Raw genomic sequence first — 21,428 nt, 5'->3', positions numbered from 1 at the left:
AGACACTTAACCAACCAAGACACCCAGGCACCCCAATTTTTCTTTTTTAATAGTGTGATTTGCAGGATCATTCCGGCTTTCTGGTTTTCACTTTCTTCACATGTTAAATAAAGATAACAATACTCAACTGTAGGACACTATGAGACTAAAGAACATCCATTAAGATGTGAGGTTCCTTGAGTGGCAAGAAGTACCAAGTTAAATCAAAGTGCTGCTATCATCTTCTTTGCAAGAACGGAGAGACTAAGACTCAGTAAGGTCAAGTAACTTTTAACTTACTGAGTGGGCAGTCCTGGGGATTAGTATTCAGAGAGAAAGGGCTGTGATTCAGCCATGCCCTAGCCATGCTGGTTGCCCTCCTTTAGCCAATTTTCAAAACACAGGGCAGCCAACTTGAATTAACACTATTCACGCAATTCACGAGGGAAGGCTTCAAATGCTTTTTGCCGAAGGAGGAGTATATGTCAGTGGTAATTCTCTCCATTGCCTTTGCTGGCAAGTCCACTGCAAATGATAATCCAATTTGCTGGGATTTATTTATGCCTATCACCTTTTTTTTGCAATTATATGAGGTGGTCATCACCCTGGCCTCTGGGCACATGTACAGCTGTTCATGTAGAAATTTAAAATATTAACATGCTTTCCAGCCAGGTTGGCCCATTTACTTCAAACAAGAACTTGATTGAACAGCTGGGTCTTGCACTGTGCCCCAAAGGCCAAGAGAGATTTGTTCTTTCTTTGCAGGGTTTATAACCCAGTCATGATCAGAGCTTAGAGCTAGAAAACCCTTTATGGGTGACTTTTGACTGAAGTCCTGTGGCCATCTTTGGAGGTGGCTTACACAAAGCAATCTGGGCCTCATTCACTTTAGCTCCTGGAGAGCCAAACCATGCTCCTTCTAGATTCATTAACATCAGATGTTACCACCATCACTGACCTCCTGGATTGCAGTTTCAGGAAAGCAGCTTTTGACTTAATGGTTATGGGATAAGAACATGTGCTGGGGTCTTAAGAGTTTTTACTTGAATCCTAATGGTGAGAAGTTGTAATGATCTAACATGTTCTGCAAAAATATGAAGTGAGAGGGTAGAGCCGTACATTCTATCTCTGCATCAGCCGTAGATGGCTACAGCTGGAGAACTTCCTCTGCTGTGGGTCTAGAAAGCCTCCGCCCCCTACATTAGTTACCTGCTAATCACCGCTGAACTGTAACGAAGCAGATTAATTCAATGATTACAATATTCCCACGTCTCCTTTGTTAACACAGGTTACCATTTTTTACAACTAGGAGACTAGGACATCTAGGGGCAGGATGAGGATGAAGAGTAGCCCCTGAATTTACCAGCATTTTGAATCTTTAGATGCCACTGAGACAAGCTCTGCAAATAAACGGGCACATTCATCTCTCACAGAGGAGGTGGGAGACAGAGGAAGTCAGCTCGCTTCCCTCAAAGTCTCCAAGTTATTTTAGTATATTTGGCCTGGTCTGCAAGCCCATGTGTTAGGAGTCTCGTTTTAACTAGGACCTTTGGAGATCTCCAAGTTTCCCCGTTCCCTATTCCAGGGCCTAGCCGTGGGTAGACAGGTGTGGGCCGCAGAGTACAGCGTTTCCCCAAGGGGCTTTAGCCACGGAGGGTGGTCCCTGTGGCAGCTCCTCAGCCCCCGGCTAGCTCAGGTTTTCTGTCCCTGAACTGCAGGCTGTCTTTAAGGAAAAAGCAACGGCAGCAGTGTCAACAACGGAAAGCCTCAACACACCCTGTCACTGTGAAGTGTGGCATGTATTCTCAGCACCCGGGGCTGAATTCTTCTGGTAAAATAAAATACAGCACCACCCATCTTGCCTGGATCTCAAAAGTGTGGACAGAAAATTACCATTTCAAACCAATCTTCTCCGGTACGGAAACATTAAATATAGGGAGCATTAAAGAAGCTGAATTACTTAGACCCTTTACAATAAATGGTGTCAGCACGGCCATGAATAACAGCAAAAAAGGCTCCCAAGGTATACAAATTAACAGAAATTAGAGCTGTAGCTTTACACTTAATATCAGTCTACCCCAGGAAGTGTTCCTCCGGTCTCAGCAATCCCCTCACTCAAGATGGGCCACTGCATGCACTTTAACATTACATGTGGAACTCAGGCTACCCGTGTCCTTTTAATGAAAATTTCCATCCCGGCTTGCCGAAGTCAGCTCAAAGACCTCTCCTGACATTGATGGCACAGAAGAGATCATCACCCACAATAAATAGCTAGTTGAGTGAACATCCTAGGAACACGGGATAATACCGAGGTTAGTGCAAATTTTTCAAAAGGAAAGAAAAAGGAAACCACATTTTTAGGGTCCGCTGGTAGACTTCGGGCAATAATCATTTTTCTGCTTCCAGATGACAATTTGAAAATGTAAATCATGATACAAACCGAGTCATACAAAGCAGTTACATTCTAGCCCAAGTAATCGTATCAGGATTAAGAAAGATTATATCGGAATTGCTCTGGGAGGAGTAAAAAATACTCGCTTATTTTGCCACTGAGTTCACTGTGGATAATCTTCAACCAGATAAGACAGTTCTCTTTTAATCCAAGCTGTTAAATCTTCATTTTTTCCCTTTGGTTGTGTTAGTTTTAAATCATGAATGGGTATTCTCTAGGTATTAAACTGATTATTCTGATTCAATCCCGTTAATGGGTTATAGTACATCAACAGACTTTTGTAATGTTGAACTAACCTTGCATTCCCATGATAAATCCAATAGGGTGGTTTATAAAATATCAGATTAAGTTAGCTTTTTAAAGGAATTTTAAATCTATGTTCCTAAGTGAGATTGACTTATAACTCCCCTGACCACCCCCCCCTTTTTTTTTACTCTCCCTGCCCCTTTTTGGTATCAAATATCCTAGTGTTGATGAATTACTGGGGACATGTTTCCTTCACTTCTGTTCTCTGAATGAGTTTGTTAAAGAGTGGCATAATCCTCCTTGAGTATTTGGTAGAACTTGACTGTAAAGCCATTTTGGGTCTGTTCCTCCGATGTTAAGATTTTAATAATTTTTTTTTAAAAAGACTGATTTATTTATTTTAGAGAGAGAGAGCATGTGTAACTGGGGGTGGGGTGGGGGAGGGGCAAAAGGAGAGAGAGACTCTCAAGCAGACTTCTCACTAGGCATGGAGCCCAACATGGGGCTCGATCCCAGAACCCTGAGATCATGACCTGAGCCGAAATCAAGAGCCAGAGGCTTGACTGACTGTGTCAACCAGGTGCCCTAAGATTTTAATGATTTTTAATGATATGGCTCAGGCTTTCAATTTCTTCCTGATTTAATTTTGATAAGGTATTTTTTTCCTATAGGAATTTATCCATGTCACCAAAGTTTAGGAATTTGTCATAAAGCGATTTCTGATTTTCTCATATGTCTGTAGTTATACCTCATTTTAATTTTTAATATTATTTATTTGGTCCTTCTCTTTTTTTGTGATCGATATTACCAAAGATTTTCCATTTTATTAGTCTTTTCAAATAAGCAGCTTTTAGCTTTGCTGATCTTTTGTGCTGCATGACTGCTTGCTCTTTTAGTCATTTCTGTCCTTGTTTTTATCCTTCCTTCTTTGGGTTTATTATTTTTTAGAAAGAGTTGGATGCTTACGCCTGTTTATGCTTTTCTTTTTTCCTAAAACATGCATTTAAAAATTTTAATTTTTCCTCTAGGTTCTGTTTCAGCTGCATCCCACAAGTTTTACTATGTTGTATTTTAATTATCAATCACTTGTAAGTATTTTAAAATTATATTTCTGATTTCTTTGGACTTGTGGGTTTAGATGTGTGCTTTTAAATTTCCAAATACATAGGATTTATTTTAGCTATCTTTAGTGACATTGATTTCTTAAGTTTTGCTGTAGTCGGAAAATATGATAGCACTCCTCTGAAATGTGTTGAGATGTGCTTTAAAATGTAACATAAGATGAATTTTTGTAAATGTTCCAGGTATATTTGAAAAGTACAGTTTTCCATTTATGTCCTACCGATCAAGCTTATGGGGCTGAGTTGTATGGAAATGCTTCACAGACTGCAAACATTGGCAGCAACAGCAAGAGGGAGGGAACAGTGGAGTTGCTTAGAAAAATGTCTGTATTTCCCGACAAATTTTAGGGTCTTTCACTAAAGAGTGGGGTGGGCATGTTCCCCATTGTCGTTCCAGTCTCAATTTGTCACATAATGTCACCTTCAACGTTTGGAAAAAATGTTAAGCACCAAACTGCCTGGTTTGGAGGCTTTTTCCCTATGGCTTCTAATCCCTGGTTCCTTAATAAGCATGGTACAAATAAAAATGTCATCTCCTAGGACCCATTAAAGCTGTGAGAGCTTTTGGACCGTAGAAAGATGTTGTCTGCACAGAAACATTTGTGACTGTACACACACACACAGTCAGCATGAAGGAAACTCAGTGCTTACTGCCCGAGGTCGGGGCCATTCTCTGGGAGCCCAGAGCCTCACTGGCCACACTGGAAAGGGCCAGGGACCAAGTAGCCAGCTCCCCAGGATCTGCAGTGCCGGGAGAGGGCATTCATGACCTCTAATGACAGAAGGACTTGATCAATCCTAATCTGTCAACCAAGACTTCTCAGAAGGCCAGTTCTATTCAGTCAGTGAGATGAGATTATCACTTGTTTGGGCACGAGTAGGGAACACAGCAGAGGTTAAGAATCAGGGAAGCTGGTTCAGAGTTTTCTGTCACACAATAAATTGTGTGCAGAGAGTCAACAATTTGTTCTTTTCTTCGTTCACTTATTCAGATAGTGGTTGGATGCGAACTACATTAGCCCTAAGAGACTGGTCTTAGGTGTTAGGGTTAGTTTCAACTGTGATGTCAGAAGAAAAAAGAAATGAACACTCATTTAACCTGTCTGGGGAAAATAGCCCCTGTGCCTCAACTCATTTTTCAGGGGCACGGGGGGACAGAGCGATACAAATGAGTGTAAAAGGAAAAGATTCTCAGAATGCAAGCAAGTAGGGGGAAGCAGAGTGAGGACCCGAGAACCAGGAACTGGGAGCCCTGGGCGGTGGAGGGGCCATGGTGGCCATGGGGTGCTTAGCTCAGTGACTTAACCTCTCCATTTGATTACAAGCAGGAAGTAATGCTGGATTAGGGGGGCTCACCAATGCCCTTCCTGGTTTTAATATTCTGTATTTCGCGGTTCTCTTGCTGTAACAATAGTGGTGAAACTGAGTCCATATCTAGTTCAGATTTTGTATCTATAACAGAATTCCCATTATTATCTTATTCTACCTTGCTTTTTTACCGTGAGTGGACCCCAACAGCCAAAGCAAAGCATGGATTTTGCATGAGAAATGGCTAGCAAATCGTGGACTTAAAAGCAAACCAGTCAGTCACCAGCTGGGCAGAAAAGCTGACTGGAAGGACCAGCCTCATCACCTAAGACCCGAGGGCCCACAGGGGACAGGTCAGACCTGGGAATGCTCCTTCATGACGGGCAAGTCTCTGAAATCAATTTGAGCTCACACCATCAGAGATGTAGGGTAGCAAAACTACTTATGATCCCCCTTTTCCTCCTCCCCAAATGATAAATAGGAGGATTACAGCAGGGGGAGGGGGATTATCTTGTAAAGAGAAACTCAGTACCACAACTTTTTAATGGACTTTACAGTTGGTTCATTACCAAAGCCTTCCTGACATAAATTGTGAGTAGCACAATTTACAAAATACAAATCACTGGGGGCACCTGGGTGGCTCAGCTGGCTAAGCATCCGACTCTTGATTTCAGCTCAGGTATGACCTCACAGTTGGGAGATCGAGCTCCATGTCAGGCTCCACACTCAGTGCAGAGTCGGCTTGAGATTCTCTATCTCCCTCTGCTCCCCCCCACCATGTGCAGCCTCGCTCTCTCTCTCTCCAATAAATAAATAAAATTAAAAAAAAAAAAAAGAAATCTAAACCACGGGAGAAGAAATACCAGCCCAGGAGAAAAGAAGACAAGGTACACAGAGAATTAGTGAAGGACGAAATTGCAGAGTACTGCTCTGTGTTTAAATGATTGAAAAGTGTCTAATGCACTGGCTCAGGAAAGGACTTACTCAAGATAAAACGTACATCATGGGTGAAAATCCACATCTCCAACACGGGGAGTGTGAGACCCCCCACGCTCGCTAATGCAAGTCCTCTGACTAGAAAACTTGAGGAATACCTGGTTTCGAGGAATTGAGGTGGTGGCAGGGTGGACAGAAAAGATGGAATGCGTATGCATCCGGGAGGACAGTGGAATGAATTAAGAGAACAAAAGGAAGAAGAAGAGAAGTGATAACAGAGCTTTGAAAAGTCACTCTGCTCGTCTCTCATTTGTAAGCACTACTTGTCGTGACACCCCTTCCTTGGAGACCTACAATCAGAGTTCAAATATACTCTCTCTTCTCGTAGCTTCCCAGTGCAGCCAGAAAACAACAGAGCTGTGGTGGCTGTTTACTAAGTGTGTGTGTGTGTGTGTGTGTGAGAGAGAGAGAGAGAGAGAGAGAACGGGTGGGGGAGGGAGAGAGGAGGCAGCACAGAGACACCCGGGAAGCAGGAGAACGGGAGCGGTACCAGTGCACTGAGGACATGCATCGAGAAGAAGCTGAGGAGACAGGGTCTCTCCAGCGATCAGCTGAACGAAGTGGTGGTCTATCAAGTGAGGGCCAGAGTGGGCACTAACTTTGTTTACGTTTCCCTTGACGACTATTCAGGGTGCTTTGTTAAACAGAGAAGAAAACATAGTCTTTAACTAACCATCTAACGTCTCGGAGCTGAATTCCCAATCCCACACTTTGGGGACAATTCCAGAAACGTGAGCCGACCGAATGGGCTCTCATGCTGGTCAGTGGGCACGATGTGGGGCATGACTGCCCCTCGCTGTGTGAGCGCGCCTCCGAGAGGAAGCCTGAAGGACAGACGTATACGTTAACAACTGTTGTCTCTGGGTGCTGACACTGGAGCGATTTCTGTCTCCTTTATGTGCTTCTTTTAGGTTTCCAAGTTTGCTGCATGGAGTGTATATTCTTTTGCGAAAAGGTAAATAAAACAAAAATTAAAGTGACAAACCTAGACCCAGAAAAACTGCAACTCCCAGCCACATTAGTCTTCCTGGCTCCTCAGATAAAGAGGGCTTTCTTCCCTCTGACTCATTCCTCCCCTTCCTTCCTTGTCTCCACGTGGTGCTGCTGTGTCCACCACGGCCTCCCCGAGTTCTCTCCAGCACGGCCTCCCAGAGTTCTCTCCACGGTGCTCCTTTCCGAGGAGGAGATTGGCCACTCTTCCACCCTCCTGTTTTCTCATCTCACCAGCTGCACGGAGGGAGCCCTGGGGCCTGGTTCCCTCCCCACGCAGCCCAGTTTGAGAGCCGGATAATGACAGCAGTCTGGCCGGGAGCTTGACACCTGCCTTATACAGGCGGCGGTGCCGCGGGCAGGCTGCCCCTGTGTGCTGGCAGACGGCGGAGAGAAGGAGTCAAGGCCAGAGCACAGGGATTCATTTCAGCGTCTGTGGCTGGGGGGAGAGACGACAACGTCCGACGGACGGAAAGGCCAGTGCGGGTCTGCAGCTGAAGCCCATTTTGATTTACTGCATTTAAGAAAAGATCCATTTCACTATAAATCTGGTACTCTTGGTGTGATAGGGCCTTGAAGTCGGGAGGCAATTTCCAAAGGAGGTGGAGGAAGGGAGGGGTCGTTCAAAGGTCATCCCAGGCCTGCAGCTGACAGGCGCCGGGAAAGCAGAGCTGCTTTATCCCGGGAATGGCTGCAAGGCTACGGGAGATTCCCTAGCTCCCCTGGCAGATGTCGGGGAAAGCAGTCAAAGGTAGAAGCCAAACCATTTTAATGGTCTGCAGGGCAATGTCATTACTCCTACTCCTGGCTCCTACACTGATTCGGCTGCTAGCCTCATTATTTTAGTAGGGATGATTACTAATGAGGATGCATTTGATGATCACATTAATTAATGGAAGAGCAGGGTAACTAATTATGAGATGAAGCCTCCCAGAGTTAAATTTTATTAGGGCTTCTTCTTCCCTTCCCCAAAGTGAAGAGATTTATTTTCCAAGTTCACATTTAATAAAAAAAAGCCACATGTATGTTATTTTCTTTTTGCTAGCTCTTAACTCTGCTAATGGGAAGACCAAATCCGGGGTTATGGCACAGTCAGAAAATAGGCAGTGGGTTCTTGCCAGTAATATTTCTAGCAATCGACAGGCACAGGAAGGCCGAGCTCTCTGCTCTTCTGCTCTCCTGCTGACCACAGGTCTGGAACACCACTTCCAGAGTCACCCTGTGGGAAGTTTTGGAGCAATAGACAGAATGCAGGCAGGGGTTGTGACAGACAGACCTGGGCTGGCGTTCCGAGTCTGCCAGGAACATGCTGTACCCTGGACGAGTCACTGGACATCTCTCGGTCTCCATTTCCTACCTGAGAAGCTGACATAAGCCACTCAGTGTCCAAGTGCTCCTGAGCTGTGAGCCCTGGGGACAGTGACGTGAGTGAGCACTGGGGATGGGTCTCGCGGGGAAGGGGTGTAGGCACAACGGCGGGGGGGGCCACCCCACTATCAGGAAACTCCCACTTGGATTTGTCCAGACTTGCTCTGCAATCCCGGGTCTTCTCTTAAACCTTTACATTTCTTCATATTTTTACGTAAAATGGGGCACTCGCGCTTCATATAATAGCTGTCCAGACTGTTCACGTAGGCGATCTCGTTTGATTGCAAAAGCCCCTGACCGAGGGCGGTGCACCCATCGTCCACAGGAAGAATGCGAGGTTCAGACGGGCTGACTGACGCAAAGCTGTACAGAAAACAGGCTGGAGCCAACTTTCCTTCTACTGGTTCAGGGTTTTCATGTCCTTGTGCAAAAGCTGCCACCGCTCTGTCGCCAGAGAGGCGGCTTGCTGATCTCCCTCCTTGTCTTATGGGCTCTGTCCAGTGAAAACCGCAAGATACCCCATGGCCCATCCTCTCTGAAACTGCCTAAAAAATAAACTCAGGGAGGTTTCCCTTCCCTTATCTTTGCTTCCCGTTTTCCTATCTTGTCCAGAGTCAAATGGGAATGTGCTTTTAAAACTTTCCGACCCCAGTGCGGATGTCAGGTATGAAGGTATGATCATTTCGAACAGGTAGGGGTTTGTAATGGAAAGTGCTAGGCCAAGAATCGGAGAATCGGTTTTTCTCTTTCTTTCTTTCTTTCCTTCCTTCCTTCCTTCCTTCCTTCCTTCCTTCCTTCCTTCCTTCCTTTTTTTCTTTAAAGGTTTTATTTATTTGTCGGAGAGAGAGAGAGAGCACAAGCCGAAGGAGTGGCAGGGAGAGGGAGACGCAGGCTTCTGCTGAGCAGGGAGCCTGACGGAGGGTTCGATCCCAGGACCCTAGGACCATGAATCGAGCCAAAGGCAGATGCTTAACCGACTGAGCCACCCAGGCGCCCCCAAGAATCGGTTTCTATTTCTGGTTCTAAACATACCTAATGACCTCCAAGAGTCTCACACCTGGGTGGGATATGCACACTCTTCAGATGTGCCGGGGACTGCAATCTGCAAATGCCAGAAAATACACACGCCGCCGGCGGGAACTCTACATGGGACTCTGAAGCAGCTTCATGGAAGGTGCCGCTGAATTGTAAATGAGGATTATCATCACTGTCTCATGGGCTGCCATCACAATGCATCACCCCAAGACGCCTGGCTCAACAATGGGTAGAAAATGAAAGTACGCACTCTGAGGAAGTGAAGTACCAAAGGGAAAAAAAAAAAAAAGGAAGACTATAGTGGACCCCAAATTCGGCTGTGGCAGACCTTCATGTCCAAGCTGCATCATCTGAGAGATGTGTATGTTTTATACGCTTTCTGATTCTAGTAAAATGTCAAAGAGTTTTAATATGAATGTGGGCAATGTCTTAGGAGTTGTTTTCTATTCAGAAAGAAAAAGATGTCCGTGAGGAAGTTGAAATAGAACAAATCAACACAAGGTATGTCTCTGTAGCTATCACTTGTCCAAATTCCAGATTTGTGTGTGTGTGTGTATGTACACACCTATTTTTTGAACTTTTTAAGATGAAAGGTTTTACTGCTTACACATGAAAGTCCAAAAGAAAGCCTCTTTCTCTACACTGTAATAATGCGATTTTCTTTTTTTTTTAATAATGTGATTTTCTTGCCCTGTCCAGTGATACCAAATTATTTTCTGCACTGATGTTTTCGTATATTAAAGATATTATGATAATGTTGTTATAGGCTTCTTCCTGAATGAGTAAACAACCAGATCATGATGTATGCCTTATTTCTTCCTTCTAACTGAACATTTTTGAAGTTCATAAACCCTACTGAGAAGGAATCCCCATAATACGTTGTAGCTGAAATTCCAAACTAATCAACTCTTAGTTCACTTGTCTAAATATTTCATAAAAGCTCTTAAAATATAATTTATTACAAAAATGTTGAATATCTTCTTTTAGAAAAATGTCTCTTTCCCTTTTTTTTCTATGTTTATGTTCATATCATTTTCCTTATTTTTTTTAACTATAGAAGAACTGTTCTTCCCACTGTGTCTTCCGTGACCTCTGCATATCTTTCTCCTTTTTTTTTTATTAGAAAGGATTTTATTCTAACTTAGCACACAAAAGCATTAATAGTTTCTAGTATATGAAGTCTTTTCAAATTTTATTATCTTCCTGCTAACCTGATTTTTTAAATAATTTTTTATTATGTTATGGGGGTAAACAGAAGGGGGAATGAACCATGAGAGACTAGGGACTCTGGGAAACAAACTTCGGGCTTCAGGGGTGGGGTGGGGGATTGGGATAGGCCGGTGATGGGTATCTTTCTCCTCCTTCCCTCTAGAACAGCTTCTATTCCTCTACTCTGCATAGACGTTTGAGCTGATGCTTGCCCCGCCCCCCCCCATCCCATCAGGACTTTTTTCTCAATTACCCACTTTCACTCCTCCAGGACAAAAAACCAAAACAGAGTGGATAAATGTTAACCATTTTCCATATTTCAGCTTCCTATTTGTCTCCCTTTCCTTCAACCTAAAACCCTCCTAATTTGTGTAACTGCCCCCTCGTCCTGAAGCAGCTGTCTTTACTCCAAAACATGCTGCCTTAAGTCCCCAAGTCCATTCCTTTTAGACATCTGTAAAATGTGCTCACTGCTCTTGCTTTCCCTGTAGAGTTCTGGACAGCCTGAATAATTTGCGATACTCTACCCCTGTCCCCCTCACCGGTTCACAGCTTAACCAAGAATTCATCAGGGGTGCCTGGGTGGCTCAGTCAGTTAAGCATCTGCCTTTGGCTCAGGTCATGATCCCAGAGTCTTGGGATCAATTCTCGAGTTGAGCTCCTTGTTCAGTGGGGATCCTGCTTCTCCCTGTCCCTCTCCCTCTGCATGTGCTCGCTCTCTGTCAAATAAATAAATAAAATCTTAAAAAAAAGAAAAAAGAAAAAAGACAAAGAGAATTCATCAGAGGACTGAAGTTCAAAGCCCCTGAAACAGGTTCTTGTTTCAGATGTCAGACACAGAACATGTGTGTCTGCTCTTCGGTTTTCCTTCCTCCGGAAACTCAATTAAGCTGGCTGTCAGTGAATGAACTTAAAAGAGCAGAGAGAATGGGAAGGGACTTCCAGGGAGTTCTCACGTAGGACAGATTCTGGCATTTGTGGGATCCCCCAACTGTCTGGCAAGTGAAGCCTGGCAGTCAAGCACCCCCGCATGGGAGGAGGAGCCCCGGGCTGGGGAGGAGAGTGGTACCCAGTCCCGAGCACGCCTGCTGCCAGGGCTCCCCGGGGAAGTCATCCCCACACTGCCAAATGGAAGCACACCAGCCAACACCACCCCACGAGAAGAAACCTGCAGCACCAAGGAGACAGACTGAGACACAGCACCAAAGACCCAATCCAAGAGTAGATAGAAATGACTCAGGAACAAACAGAATTGAAAGCATTCTAATTAGTATTCTCAAAAAGATTTGAGAAGATACTGAAACCAAAAGAATAAGAGTGTGCAAAGAGGCAATAATGGAAGAAGAAAAAAAAACGCTTGGAAATAAAATAACACGGTGATCAAACAGAAACTTCAGGGGAAAGGATAAAAGATACAGTTTAAACAGATAACAGGAGAAAAACGGTAACGGGCACATAAGCATCAGCCTCGTAAAGGTCTGTTATCTGACTGGTGGGCATTTCAGAAAGAAAATAAAAATGGAAAACAAAAGTGAAAAATTATCAAGGAAACGGAGACACTGCTGTTGCAAACTCCTGCTACATCTGTCCGTGTTCTTTGCCTCTAGAACCTTTCCTGGGCTCTTCCCAGCACCACCTCGTGAAGCCTGCTGGGAGCAGCAGGCCTGCTGGGCTTCCGAGGATTTTTATAATTTTTAACGAACGTGCTTTTTACGTTTTAGAAAAAAAAATTTGTTTTAAATCCTCTGAAATTTTCCTGGATGTGTTCATTTTACTGGTCTTTCCCTAAAATTTTCTAATGGTCACAAACACTACCGTCCCCCACCGCAGCCGCCTTTTGCCCCATGGCCACCATCACCACCACCTACGCCACCACTCCTGGCTTTGACATGTGTGCACGAGACTTCACTGCATGGGAACATGGGGGAGGAAATGAGCACAAGCTTTTCATTGTCTTTTTTATGTATGTATGTTTAGATTTATTTATTTCAGAGACAGAGAACGAGCGAGCTGGGAGAGGAGCAGAGGGAGAGAGACTGTCCTCGAGCAGACTCCCCACTGAACACAGAGCCTGACATGGGGCTTGATCCCTAGATCCTGAGATCATGACCTGAGTCAAAATCAAGAGTCGGCTGCCTAGCCCACTGAGCTACCCAGGAGCCGTCATTATCTCTTTTAAAAAGTACTTACTAGGCAACTGAATAGTTTATAGAGGATTTCGGGAGACAGGCTTTACTTAAGTGGTCAGATACACTCACTGATGTCATTTCAACACACTTTCATTTATTTCTTAATATCTGCCCTGAAGACCAGTTCTTGAGCAACATTTGGCCAAACTAGCTGGGGTTACTATATATTTTAGGAAAATAATAGCATTATATGTCTCTGTTTCCTTCTGTAGAATTAGTCTAGATTAGTGAGGTTTATAATACATATACAGAAAAATCATGCAGATATTCCTTTTTCAGCATAAGGAGAAAAACACTTACCAGTTAATTTCGAAAATGCTGCCGATCATAATCATTCTCTTTTCCAACTAGTTTTGTCCTGATCTCGCTAAATAAAAGTTGTCAAGACAGCTGACTAGCCCTGGTCTTTAACTAATGTCAAGCCAAGAGTGTTAGAAATCCACTGCTCTACATGGGCCAATGGTTTACTGGCCTAAAGACGGCTGGTCTTCAGATGACATTTGCTAACACTATTAAAAAGCATTGGCTCAAAGTATTTATGAGGGACCTTCTGACACAATCATCATCAGTCACACACTGTTTTATGATCGGCAGCTAATAATGGGATCCTGTTGTTATGTGACTATTTACCAGTCCTGTCAATATGATTTACAAAAGGCTTCAAAAGGAATTGATTTTTAAATTGGTTATTTAAAAATATGATATATTGACCTATCCTCATGAATGAAAACACAAGTATTGTTTAAATTTAGGTGTGGTTGAAACCATAATGAGATACACTTCCTAGGGTGGCTAAAAAAGATAAAACAAAACAAAACAGACCGACTTTACCAAGTACTGACTGACACGTATGCAGAACAAGTGGAATTTTCCTGTACCCCACAGAGATACATGATGGTACAGACACTTTGGGAAACGGGCCAGCAGTTTCTTAAAGAAGTTAAACACAGTTACCATATGACCCAGCAATTCTAGTCCTAGGTATTTACCCAAGTGAAATGAACAATTATGTCCAAACAAAAAGTCTGTAAATGAATGTCTGCGGCACACTTAGTCATCTTAGCCCCAAAGAGGAAACCACCCAAATGTTCGCTGACTGGTGACTAGATAAATTATGGCTTTTCCTCACACTGGGATACTACTCAGTATAAAAAGGTATGAACTACCGACACGTACGGCGAGGCGATGTGGAGCCATCTCAAAATCATCATGCTAGCCGAGAGAGGCCAGAATCGGAAGTTCATTCTGTGTAATTCCACTTACACAACATTCTGGAAAAGGCAAAACCATCAGGGGTAGAAAACGAATCGGTGGTCGCTGGCAGTCGGGTTGACTAAAAAGGGGGATAAGGCCATTTTTGGGGGGTGAGAGAACAATTTTATATATTGATTGTGGTAGTGGTTTCATGAGGGTACCAATTCGTGGAAATTCATAGAACTACCGCCCTAAAAAGAGTATTTTTATTATATGTAGATTTTGCCTCAACAAATTCCGTGTGATAATTGGAAGATAAATGAGAGTTTAAGATAAGGTATATCCTTTCCCTGTAAACCTAAAGATACAAATGAAAGCCAACAACCTCACTCTCCTTGTGGCAGACACAGGTTAACTTCACTGCCGGCTTAAGATCAGGTAAAGGCTACGCCGTTACCATGGATACAAGCTATTATTTCCTTTTGTGTGAAATCTCTAATATTAAATGGTGACTCACATGTAATATAGGGGTAGACTCAGAAACAACCAGACTAAGTCACCCAAGGGTTTTCAGCCTTAGGACCCCTGCCCGTAATGTTTTCTTCGTGAACATAAGAGAAACTATAACGTCAGTGAAAATATCTTTCAGGGATTAAAAGAAGAAAGGGTAAAAACTTTTCGGCTAAACTTGAGGGCAATTCTAAAAATGGTATGCTAGATTTAAGGCTGTGAAGACTGTGTTTTCTTTTGTTTGTTACAGAAATAATTTCCCATAGATCCGTTGCTAAAACAACAACATGTGGGAGGCTGACCTCTCCTCTAGCTGTTGACTTCCCTGTGAGATCATGGTTTTCTAATTAGGAAAGTGGATCATGGGCAGATTGAGAGTAAATTTAAAAATCAGCAGAATTCTTTGTGGTAGGGCTCAAATTAGCAAGTTGTGGTAATTTATTCAAAATGATACGAAGGTAGAAATTGATTCTTACAAAGCGCACATGTTAGAACTCTGTTAAAGATGTGCTGCCACCGAGACGGCCACGCATCCACCTAATAACCACTAAAAGTTACAATCACAGCCGCGGCCACTGGGTGAGTGCTCCCCAAGCACTAAGAGGAGCTACACAAACCTCTAGGACGTCGGCTTGCTATTTACGGTCCAAGAGTCCGGAGCTCACCACAGGCTCCAATGTTAGTCCTTGCCTCTGTGCTTCCGTCCATGACTCCTACATTCAACAAATACATTTACCTACCGTGTGTCTATTGGTGATTGAATTATGTCCCCTCAAGATTTCCATGTTGAAATCCTAGCCCCCTGTGCCTCAGAATGTGATGTTATTTGGAAACGAGTCATTGTGGGTCTGATGAGTCCAGATGAGGTCCTACTGGAACAGCATGGGCCCCTCAGGCCTATACAAATCGCGTCCTTATGAAAAGCAGAAACGTGGACGCTGAGGTGCACGGCAGGAGCGCTATGGGAGGACGAAGGGGGAAAGCAGGGTGACGTGTCTACAAGCCAAAGCACACCAGAGACTGCCAGCAAAGCGCCGGAAGCTAGGGGACGGGACGCGGAGCAAATTCTCCCTCACGGCCCTGGGAAGAGCCCACCCTTCTGACACCTTGACCTGGCACTTCTAACCTCTAGAATTGAGACAACACCGTTGTTCAAACCAAACCCCATGGTTCGAAACCAAATTCCACAAAACAAAACAAAACCGAAGTGCATTTCCTACTGACAAGAGGATGCTGCAAATGTCTGAGAAGCTGCAAGCACCGCACACCTCCTTCAAGGGGCTGTGCTCCGCGGTGACTTCCCACGCTGCTCCTGTGTGGACCGGGCACATCACCCCCAGGGCCCGGCGTGGACCCCCTAGCGTCCTTCTCCCTGACCGACAAGCTCATCCTGACCTCCTCAGACTTCTTTCAGCTTTGAATCTTTGAGCACTGTAACAGTTTTATCAACTAGTAGAGCAACTGGGATGATCTTTCCTGGAGGAAAAGAGGACCCACTGCAGGGGGTGTGAAATGGTCTTGGTTTGGCATCACCGTCTCTGGGGGAATCGACAGACAGACTCTCCTCCTGCCAGGGGCGCCCATACACACCCAGTGTCGGGGCATATGGACAACCCCGGGAGCCTCGCACGGCAGCTGTTACAGCCATTTCCACGCGCAGGGACCTGAGCGACGGCTGTAATGACATTTTCCTGGCCGGCTCTGGCCTCTGAGTCGCCCTGATTTGTCTAACACACATTGTGAACATCAACCAGTTGGGACTGAGAGCCAAGACTCAAAAATTGCTTTAAAATGGCAGGAGATGTTTAAGACATAATTTCTGTGACTTGGTCATTAACTTGTTTATATCCCAGTCTGCACATCTTTTTTTATACCCTTTCCTCTCAATTCTTTTTCCCTGCTTGGCTAATGCTTCCATAGCAGTTACCTCTAATCATTAAGACACTTTTGTAGGCAATTCATGCTCCTGATCTTGGAGGGCAGTCAATATGGATGGGGGAATTAAAACAATATCCTACTTACCATATACTTTAGTTGCCCATCATTCTACTTACATTTCTCTTTTTTAAATAAAAACAGTTTTTTTTTCCCCCAGAAAAGATGGTTAGGTTTGTACATCCAGCGGGGTAATCTGTGTGATGATAATTTATGCCGTATTGTTCTAAGGTAACGCGAAAGCTCGAACACCGTATGTCTATCACATGCCCCTTGCTGTTTTCGGATCTCGGTCCCGCTATGAGTCTTTGGTTCTATTCCCTGACTGCTGTGCTGGGGTCTCCCATCCCCTCAACCCCTCACCCCCGCAGTCCGTGCTCCTTCTCCTTCTTCCTCCAGTGCCCCACAGCTCCTGCTCTTCCTAACAACGTCCACAGACACATCTTTAGCTGGGTGTGGGAGGCTGCAGTCTGGCGCGCCTCCCCAGAAGCACAGACACCTCCCTGTTTCTAAAGTTGTGCGTCCTGGTGCCTCCTCCGTTCCATCAATCATCAGTCAGCTTGTCTGCACTAGGCACCACAGCGTGTTCACGAAACCCGACCAGATCCTAAGTATAATCCAGAAGACGTGAAAACAACAGAGTTTACACTTATACGGAGCCTGGACACGAGCTTGCCGCACGTTTGTAAAACCCGTTGGCACGCTTTTAACTGAGGAGTTCTCAGAGGGCAAGACACTCGCGTCATGGATTTTCTAAGCATTTGCCATGAGGCGAAATTCCACCTGCAAACCTCTCCACCTCCTCGATTCCCTTCCCTAGCTTCCTACCTCAAGGCTGTAGTTCTTCGACGTATTTCTTTCGCTCTGATGCTCCTCCACATTCTGCCCCTCTGCACCCATTAGCACCCGGCTTTCCTTGTCACTGGGCGTCCGCTGTCCCTTCTTCTCCGTCACCTTTCCTGACACATGGCTGCCATGTCACTCCCACTTCATACACACGTCCCTTTCCCCGAGACGAAAGAGGAGACACGCGGGGCCGATACCTGCTGCATGCCCTGCATGGTCTGCTGCAGGAACTGGAGCTGCTGGTCCTTGGTGACGGTCTCCTCTGTGCGAAAGAGCTGCTCCTTCTCTTGTTTCAGCAGCTCCACCTCATTCCTGTAGGCATCCAGCTGCCAGCGCAGGCTGTCATTCTCCTCTTTGAGGGCGTAGGCCTGAGCGGCCAGGGCTGGAAGACAAACAGAACAGCTCAGGTCAGTCACCTTCCTGCTTAGACGGAGGGGGACCTCTCGTGGGAAGGGCCCCATTCTCACCGTTTGGCCCGCTCGGAAACAAAATCCAAAGGCCTTGCCTCCCCCGGGGGTCTTTGGTCTGCGGTTGGTGGGCAGCACTGCTTTGGGAATTTTTATCTATTCTATGTGTCCTGTCTTCATAGAGGAATCGTGCTTGAGGGCACAGGAGTCATACCTTCCGGAGTCCTGTCTCTTGACCTATCCTCCCAGTCCGAGGCACCCTCTCGGAAGTCGGAATGTGTGGCTAGGTGGTGACTGTGTCGACCGTTCCAGGCAACAATCGTACCCACTACGTTACTGTCCTCTCTGTTTCTGCAGGCTGGCCTGGCGGCTCGCGGGGCCACTTCTGTGCAGTAATCAGCTGAACCACAGGTTGTGGCCTGGGGCAGCATCCCCGGGGAGGGAGGAATGGACATGCGTGCCATTCCTCCCCACACGGCTGCTGGGACACATCGCACAGCTTGTTTGCTCACTCCTAACAGAGGGGTAACCTGGTTCCGTCTGTTTCACCAACAGTTTAAAACTCCGCTTGCCTACAAGGCTGAGGGGTTACTCGAATGCTCCTTCCCGGAGCCTGAAGCTCTCTAGGTGTGGATTCCGACCTCACTCACATCTCCATCTTACTGAGAGACGGAAACCGTTAAAGCAGCATCTCCCACATCTCAAAACTTCAGAAACAGCAGGGACTGAATAAAAGAGAAGAGCGAATGGTATGGAACAACTGAGCTTACTGCTTTGTGGCCTGTCCGGTGATGAGAACAGTCGGCTGGATGCCCACCATGTGACAGGCACTGGACCCAGAGCTTCGTATGGACTAAATCACTGCACCCCATCCCCAGCAAGTCTGTTCTTAATCCCCCTCTTTACAGATGACAGAAGTGAGGCACAGTGAAGTTAGAGAACCGCTCTCATCCCATAAAGTAAGTAGCAGGAACAGTCTTGCGGCACCTGGGTGGCTCAGTTGTTTAATGTCCGACTCTTGGTTTCGGCTCAGGCCATGATCTCAGGGGTGTCGGGCTCCTCGCTCAGCAGGGAGTCTGCTTGAAGATTCTCTCCCTCTACCCCTACCCCCACTTGTTCTCTCTCTCTCTCTTTAAAATGAATAAATACATCTTTTTTATTTTTTTAATTTTTTTAAAGATTATTTATTTATTCTACAGAGATAGAGACAGCCAGCAAGAGAGGGAACACAAGCAGGGGGAGTGGGAGAGGAAGAAGCAGGCTCATAGCAGAAGAGCCTGATGTGGGGCTCGATCCCACAATGCCAGGATCACGCCCTGAGCCGAAGGCAGACGCTTAACCGCTGTGCCACCCAGGCGCCCCAATACATCTTTTTTAAAAAGTAGCACGAACAGTCTGCAAACCCAGCCTTCAAGTCACTGGGCTGTTCTGCCAGTCCAGATGTGTTTAGCTCTTACCAGGCCGTCTGAGACTACTCCAGAATTCTCTCCTCCACTCTCCTACCAGCGTCCCACACTTTCCCTCCTCCCGGGGCAAATTCATGCTCTACTGTTGTAAGCAAGACAAAAGCGAAGAGAAGTGTCAAAATTTATCAGAAACTTCTTCAGAGAAGTGGCTTCCAGGTTGTAAGGGTGGGTTGTGAGGCCTACTGTGCACAGGTTCTCAGTGTGTGCTCATGTCCACCTCTCACCCCCCAAAACCAATCAGAGAGCGCTGGAGGTCAGCCCCTGGGTGTCCTACCTTCATATTACAGTACATTGAGAATCGATCTTCACAGAAGTGCTCGGGCACCCCAGTGAATTCTCTCCTCAAATATCAAACATCAAATTATGTTAATAACAGCTTTATAGTTGAGTGGTTTATGGTATTCTGCTTTGCAAAATGATTATGTATAGTACACATGGAAAGACTAATCAAATAGAACATGCAATTAACCAGAAAATTCCCTACCTCAAACCATTAGGGATCAATTAGTCAACAAGCATTTACTGCATACGGACTCTGTGCCCAGGCCTGTCTGGGCATCTTAGATCGCAAAAGGAAGAGCCAGAATATGTTTCTTCTCTCAAGCAGCTCAGAATATCAGAGAAACCGACACATTCGTAAAGAAACTAACACATTCCAGGGAAGAGGGAAGACCCTGATGCCTGGCATTGAGTAAAAGCACTCAGTGAATGTTGGCTAAATGAACAAATAAATGAGCGACTTAGTGTCAAGGGAATACATCCTGTAGGAGCTCAGAGAAGAGAAAGGAAAACACAGACCAGAATAAAAGAAGGCTTCTAAGGCTGGAAGCCCAAGGACTGAGGAAGGACATCTCAGTCCTGAGCCAAGAGCAGAAGCAAAAGCCCAGGGCGGAGAATGGGAGGGAGACTCTTTGGGGCAGGAAGGAGAAGCTCAATCCAAAAGGCAAGTGTTGGTCTGGAGCTGGAGACGGTGAGAGAAAGGTGAGCCATGTCAGGTGATGAGAGGGGACAGGGGCTCAGAAGTCAGGCTAGAGATTTCGATTCAGTGCGGCAGCCAGCGGAGAACCACTCCAGGTGCCTGAGCGGCGGAAGGACATGATGAAATGGTGATTTAGTAAGATTAGTTTGGCAATGGTGCGTGCAGTGAACTGGAGGCTGAAGACAATGAATGAAGGGAATTGTATTTGGTGTCCGTGTGTGTGCAAAACCAAGGAGCAGCCAATTTTACAGTTTTGGGGGACTTAGAAAATCAGAAATGACCAGAGTATGGCCAGGAGCATGAGCTAGTGCTTTTTAACATCACGCAGCCCAACTTCAGATCTTGTCCACACCCCGCGACACCAACTCCTGACAACTCAGTTTACCGATCCACAAGGAAATGGCTATGAGGCATCGTTTGAGAGGGATGCTGTAATAGGGCAAAATTACAGAAAATGCAAATGATGGAAAAAGTGTTGGCACTACATAAGCACATTACTACATTTAGTAGCATTCAAAGACACTTAAGTCATTTCCTTAGGAAGCTCTATTTGGCCCTTTTTCAATTTAGAGTGGCATTTTTATTATCATAACTGATAGCAGGTGTTTGTGAAGAAATCGATTAGTATGCAGGGATGGAAATTACATTTTCCAAATGAATTGCATAGTCTGCAAGATACGCTGAAATCTGTGTAGCAAAATGCAAGCAGCTATAAAGCATGTGCCAGCAACATTATTTAAATAAATTATCTGAACGTAAATACGTATAAGAAAGTGCACCATCCATTATTTCATGGGCTCTCTTAGAAGCCTGTGGAATGGCACTGCTGACAGTTCTTACTCTTGGCTGAGCCGAGTGACCACTGTTTCTGCCAAGGAAGAGACAATGCTGTTTGCATTTCTGGAATAGGAATGTGATATCATTATATTAAAAAAAAAAACACAGCAGTTGTAACTCTAACCCCCCCAAATCAATACCATAGCCAATCCCATCAACGTTTTTATAACTGAGGCATATAACTAATTTATATTCCTGATTAAACGATTTCAAGCTTGATATTTGGGAAAAAAACGGTTACTCATGTGACAGCAAAGCATTTATTTCTAAAGGGTGAGAAATTGTATATTGACTCCACTTAACTTCAGGCCACCTGTCTGTAAACATTATTCAATGTCATGTTGCAGCCCTGAATGCACCC

General features: G+C 45.1%; 1 protein-coding gene across 3 annotated transcripts in view; it reads right to left on the bottom strand.

Annotated features, from left to right (window-relative positions):
- ENOX1 (ecto-NOX disulfide-thiol exchanger 1) overlaps window positions 1-21,428 on the bottom strand; it is a 560,973-nt gene that overhangs the window by 73,206 nt on the left and 466,339 nt on the right. For all 3 annotated transcript variants that reach the window (XM_034665221.1, XM_034665223.1, XM_034665222.1), the window contains one exon: window positions 17,576-17,760. In XM_034665221.1, the coding sequence (XP_034521112.1) occupies window positions 17,576-17,760 (185 nt within the window). The remainder of the gene's footprint in view (window positions 1-17,575; window positions 17,761-21,428) is intronic.

This window comes from Ailuropoda melanoleuca, chromosome 7, assembly GCF_002007445.2.
Source record: "Ailuropoda melanoleuca isolate Jingjing chromosome 7, ASM200744v2, whole genome shotgun sequence".
NCBI classification, from domain to species: domain Eukaryota; kingdom Metazoa; phylum Chordata; class Mammalia; order Carnivora; family Ursidae; genus Ailuropoda; species Ailuropoda melanoleuca.
This window is presented reverse-complemented; position numbering and strand designations above follow the sequence as displayed.